The sequence below is a fragment of the Polistes canadensis genome, unplaced genomic scaffold, assembly GCF_001313835.1.
Source record: "Polistes canadensis isolate GaletaPanama2010 unplaced genomic scaffold, ASM131383v1 scaffold_52, whole genome shotgun sequence".
NCBI classification, from domain to species: Eukaryota; Metazoa; Arthropoda; class Insecta; order Hymenoptera; family Vespidae; genus Polistes; species Polistes canadensis.
The window spans coordinates 621,183-627,193 of record NW_014569599.1 but is presented as its reverse complement, the minus strand read 5'-3'; the positions used below and the strand labels follow the sequence as shown (position 1 = coordinate 627,193).

General features: G+C 31.8%; 1 protein-coding gene across 2 annotated transcripts; it reads right to left on the bottom strand.

Moving 5' to 3' along the window:
• Positions 1-202: 202 nt before the first annotated feature.
• Positions 203-4,515, bottom strand: LOC106785567 (mitochondrial amidoxime-reducing component 1). Of its 2 annotated transcripts, none has more exons than XM_014746167.1 (5): positions 4,089-4,515; positions 2,199-2,500; positions 1,798-2,079; positions 1,007-1,284; positions 203-932 (listed from the first exon to the last, which is right to left on the bottom strand). In XM_014746167.1, exons 1-5 carry the CDS (start codon positions 4,096-4,098, stop codon positions 767-769), a joined length of 1,038 nt encoding a protein of 345 aa, XP_014601653.1. In that variant the 5' UTR covers positions 4,099-4,515; the 3' UTR covers positions 203-766. The 2 variants fall into 2 exon arrangements, with proteins under 2 accessions (XP_014601653.1, XP_014601652.1); XM_014746166.1 differs by lacking the exon at positions 4,089-4,515 and adding an exon at positions 2,772-2,989.
• Between the last annotated feature and the right edge of the window lie 1,496 nt (positions 4,516-6,011).

Below are 6,011 nucleotides of genomic sequence, written 5' to 3'. Positions count from 1 at the left end.
GCGAGATACATCACCATGATGCCATTGAGCTTCACTCTATTGGAATGCATCGTAAGTTTTCATTTTTACTTACATCTTATCTTTATGATGAACACATTTATCTATTGATGAACACATGAGTAATTCCTTCTCGGCAATTGCTTCGCTGTAAAACTTATATTGTTATGCGGTAAAGGTAAAATTGAGATACAGACTTGAGAAGTAAGGGATATTTTTTTTTTTATTGCGAACCGTATAAGCTGGGCATATAAATTCAAAAATACCGAAAATAAGGACCACCGAAGTTTACATATATTCTTACAAAAATATAATTCGCTAATCGCGCGACTATAATTGTAACATTTGAAGCTCCCATTTTGCTACTACGATTCTAATCAGATAGGTGACAACAAAATGAGTTATCTTCTAATTAGCAGATAGTTCATTTATGGTAGTATGTTTTTACGTATACTTTGATTATAGTAACTTGTTATCAACAATTATTACGTCGATATATTATTTCGAATATAAATTCTTACGAAATCTTCTTAAGAATATTCTTAATATATCTTCTTCTTCTGCATCTTCTACTTCTTCTTTTTCTTTTGTTTCTTCTCTCTCTTTGTATTCTTCTTTTTAAATTAAATTTAATGTTAGAAGAGGTACACCCGAATGATTATTTCTGTCAATTTTTATCAATCCGATCACGTCACGAGTTATGGTCTCCTACGAGAACATTTTCTTCTTTAAAAATAATCTCATCCTCGCAGGAGGCCCATCGGTGTAGCTATGGTGGCGATATTACAGGGGTTTCTTCCTCTTTTGGAACATCTACGTAAACTGGATCACCTAAGCGTATAGTACCATTTGGTCCTCTTAAAGCAAGATGAATTCCCATAACCGGAGCATCACCGGTATAGGGACGAAGTTCTGGATCCATAATTTGCCTATAACTGTAAAGAAAAATAATCAAATGTGCAGTTTAATTGCAAAAACTACAATTATGAAATAAAAATAATTAGTGTACCTCTTCAAAGTTTTTAAAGGTTCGACTTTGGGATTTTTTACACCGGTTTCAGGATCAACCGTAGTGAAAATACATCTAGTACAAGGTTTAACGTTTCTAAAAACAACGTCTCCGATCTTAATCCAATCCCAGGTATCTTCTTCGTAAACGTTCGCTCCTTTCACGACAAAATTTGGTCGAAAATTCGACGTAGTTACCGATTCCTCCAATCGCGAATTTAAATCCATTATCGACGACTCGTTTATTAGATTATAGCTGGTAGCATCAGGAAAAGCACCCTGTTAAAAAAGAAGAAACGTTTGATAAATAATATATAAGTATTCCCTATAATCAAAAATTATACTTGATATGAAGAAAATTATTGGTGCGTTCGATGAAAGCAATAACCACACAATTCGAATAACGCGATTTTCAATTGATTCGGTGAGTACGGTAATAGGATAATAATAACGGTAATAATAATAAAAATAATAACTACGATTCGTATACTACTTCCCGTGCATTCTTCGATAGCAGAGAAAATAGCATACGTTGAGTAAATTTGCGACGAAGAAGTATGCGACCATGTTCGTATAAGAAAAATAATATTAACAGATACGCTCTATTTCGTGAGAAATAAAGTAGCTCAAGATGACAAAGTACTATTGATGGAAAAAGTATGCGGATTTCGTGAAAGCAATTCCACGTTCCAGTTAAATTTTCTCGTAGTTGTCATAGATAACGTAGGGGAAAGTCAATTGATTGTAGGAAAGTAAAAAAAAAAATGGTGAAAAGATTTTGTTAATACTCACGGTATCAACGTTCTCAATTAAAGGGAAGATCCTGTTCTTTTCTCGTATTTCTCTCACTGGTTTATCTAACGGATAATAAACCAAACGAAGACCGGCGTCTTCTTGAAGAAGAAAACGTGACAACCATCTGGCTGCTTCTTCTCCACAATCGCAAGCCGGTACTGCTTGACCCCATACTGCTGTTCGAAAACTTTTTTTGCAAATACGCGCAAGATCTATAGACACCGACATCATGCCCGGAGCATTTAGAGTTATAACTGAACCCGAAACGCTCGGTGACACCTGCAAATAATATTCATGAATTCTCTTTTTTTTTTTTTTTTAAATTTTTAATTTTATTATTTCAATATTTTTTTGTGTAGATTAAAAAAATGAATAGAATTATTTAAAAATTGTTTTACCTGAACCATTTTTGGCATTTGTCTAGCAGTAACAAAGTGCCCATCAATATCAATAACCATTAATGTTCGATCACGTAACCATCCAACTTTTAGGCCCAATATAGTACATTCCATCGTCGTGTATCTAATTGGACCCAATGATTTTACCGGATATGTAACGAGATCGCTAAGTTCACCGACTTTCCTCCATTTCGTAGGTAATTGATATTTCTTTTTATGATTCCACCACCACCACCAAATAAAGAAAACTGCTGTACCGGCACCAACAGCTGCTGCCGTAACGTAGGCGAGTCTTGTTCTATCTGTAAACAAACGTGAGATTAAAAAATTAGTCAGAAGACATAATATGCATTTGATTCTAATCATAAACTTGACTGATCGACTCTAATTGCCTGAAAAATAAAATAAAAAAAGAAAAAGTCGTTAGCTGGTTTTTTTTTTTTTTATATAAATGCATCAAACAAATATTATGCAAAATGATCTAACGAGGATAATTAGAGATATATTAAATTAGATCCACTTAGAGTTATCGTTCTACAAAGATTTGAAAAGAAACGGATGTTGCAAACTAACTATGAGTTACATTTCCAACCATCCTTGCACGTAAGAGTTGTATTAACGTTTCACGCATACTTATACCAAAAAAAAATAATACGTAGAGTTTCGTGTAAAATATTTGGGCGTTGAATTTTACGCTCTCGAGGAAAGTACTTAAAAAACTTTCGACGTTACTGAAATTATCGAGAAACAGAGCAAAAACATTCCACTTTTCTAGACGGTTTCCTCTTCCAGGTCTAACGTTTTTGCATGCATGGCCAGCAACGCGAAAGTGTAATGAAATATGCGAAGGGTGTTAGAGAAAAAAAAAGAGAAGGTAGGGTAATTTAACGTTAAATGAAAAAAAATACTTTAAGAATAATATGTGCATCCGATCAGAGAAGGAAGTTAGAAATAAAACGATTGTTTATATCCGTGGAACGCATAATAAGATTTTCAAGAAATTCTTCTACTACGAAATTACGGTAAATCTTTCGACCGGTTTCCGATCTGTTTAAAACTATATCTTGAGTGATTGTTACGAGTAGGAAGGTAATTTTATTAACTGTAAAGATGCTATTTTATTTTCGCGTAATACGGTTTAAAATAAATAATACATTTACTCGTGAAATAAATTTCCAAATTCGAACGGATTTTATTCTTTTTTTTTTTTTTCCTTGCAAATTTCAATTCGATCCAATTGTAATTTTTTTTCCGCAAGGTTGACTAGATAAAGTTAATAAGACAAACTTTCGTAGATAAGATAATTTATATGATTACCCTTCGTCATATTTCATTTTATATTTATACGTGAATTTCGTTTTTAAAGTAACGAGTTAGAAATACGATATATATATAGAAATTAGAAAATATAAAAAGGAAGTAATGAAAAAAAAGATGAACTTAGTAACGAATGAAATATATTGTACAAAAGATATGATGACTATCGCACCGTGAAGGGACTGGGAAGGGCCGACGAAATTTCTAAAGGATCAATACTACCAGATACGGGCGTTGCTCTTCGAAACGCGAATCAAAATCTCATAGAACGTACCAATAATAATTTTATCGAATGCCGGTTCTGAAGAAATCAAACTAAGAATTCGATAAAGATATGTTCTTATCGTAAGGAATACAAAAAAATGATACGATATTACATTAAAATTAAAAAAGTTAGAGATAAACTTATGGAATAATTTCATTCAATACATTTTATCTGGTGTATGATATCAAAAATGTATCTCAGTTACTATAACTACGAATGATTGAACTTTTCGATTAAAAGAATTCTCCTTATTAAATAATTTCAATTAAAAAATTATATATTAAATAAATATTAAATGTGATGCATACCTGTGATCATAATTCGAGACACGTTGTTATAGGATTGAATGATATCGAATAGTTTAAGGTTATGGAAGAAACACGTTTAAATCGATTTAACCATGCTACTCGCACGAGGAACGTCTGACGATGAACTGAAGGTCGTTCTCGATGAGGGACTTGCTCGACAAGCACGTGATAATCCGTCTCTCTCTCTCCTTCTCTCTCCTTTTCTCTCTCTTCATTTAACTCTTTCTCTTTCTCTCTCTTGTTTTAACTCTTTCTCTCTCTCCTTCTCTGTCTCTTTCTTTTTCACAATCTCTAACTACGTCTTTTATTTCGCTTTGGTAAAGGAAACACCGTTATCTATCTACACAGTGTTCTTCCACTACCTTCTTCTATTTGAAATTCCAATCTTACGATACGCCTGTAGACATTGCAACCCTTTCGACTTCCTCACTTTTTCCTTCGTCCGTTGTTGCATACACACAGGCGCAGTAGTTTTATAATATTTATCGAATAGAAATATTTTAATGGTATTTAATTTTATTTATAGAGACACGATATAAAATAATGAAAATATTCAAAGTTTCATATTATTTATTGGTAAATAAACTAAATTTATCTTTTATGACAAATTTTTTGTATGCATTTATTTCAATTTTATATATAATACGAATAATCTAAGAGGTTGTCCCATAAGTTCCTTACTTTTTTTTTAATGCGAAATTATTAGACGATATTTATTGTATAAAGTTGAATTACTGTGTTAAATATGAACCATTTTGCTCCATTACCTTCTTCCATCTCTCAGAAAGCCTCATTATGCCCTCTTTTCAAAATTGTTTAGACTTACTTGCAAAATATTCATCGTGGTGAGTTTTTATTTTGCTTTCGGATTTATGATATTTATCACGGCGAGAATTTTTTAATGAGTACTACAGTCATACATAGGCGTGACGCGGACAGAACTTATGGGACAACCTAATATATTTATTATTTTTCTACCGAGCACACAAATCTATGCTAAAACGTTTAAATATCGTAATTTTTATTTTCTTCATCGTTTTAAAAAATTGAAGTCAACGGTAATAAATAATAATAATGAAATTTTCCTTACCTTCCTCTCTTTATTTATGCGACGTGCAGTATATTTTTCTGTTCTGAGAAATAGGAGAAACGTATGATCATACATCTAGATAACTTTTATTAACCAATATAATCGTATATCGTTACAAATGATACGGCAACTGGTGTGCCGCCCAACGAATTACAATGAAACGGCGCATCATCAACCTTTAGACCATGTTTAGGTACTAAAGTTACAGAAAATCGTGGAGGAAAAATTGGTGAATGAGAGAATGTACAACAATCATTTAATTCGCTTATTAAATCGGCATCGAATAACTGCGTACACGTCAACATTTATTTATAATTTTTACCTTTCTTTTCTTTTTTTTTTTTTTTCTTTTTTTTATTTTTTCTTTTTCTTTATTCCCTTTTTTTATTATTTCTCTTATTTTTTATTTTTATAATATTTTTTGTCATATATTGCCTGCTATTTTAACGCCGTTTCGCCTTAAACGTTAACGCTTTCCTTTTCTTATTATCATTTTTTATCTTTTTTTTCTCTTTTTTTTCTCTTTCTCTACCTCTCTCTCTCTTTTTCTCATTTTTTCTCCGTTCGTATAATTATTTTCTCATTAATTCTTTTTTATTATTATTATTATTATTATTATTATTATTATTATATTATTTATTTATTTTCACATATCTTTGATATAATCGTGTCTCTTGTAAATTTCATGTGAGTACGTCACTTGTGCGCGCGTGTGTGTATATGTGTACAAACTGTTAATTATATTCGAAGACATCAAAAACTCACTACGTAATGTTAAATAACGATGCATCGCGGATTTGTTATCGATTCTCTCTCTCTTTCTCTCTCTCTCT

Excerpts from the sequence above, each read along its gene's own strand:
- LOC106785567 (XM_014746166.1), bottom strand. The coding sequence starts at position 2,829 with ATGCGTGAAACGTTAATACAACTCTTACGTGCAAGGATGGTTGGAAAT. Across the intron at positions 2,080-2,198 it reads AAATGCCAAAAATGGTTCAG|GTGTCACCGAGCGTTTCGGG; the intron begins GTAAAACAATTT and ends TATTATTTGCAG. Across the intron at positions 933-1,006 it reads CCTTTAAAAACTTTGAAGAG|TTATAGGCAAATTATGGATC; the intron begins GTACACTAATTA and ends TTTTCTTTACAG.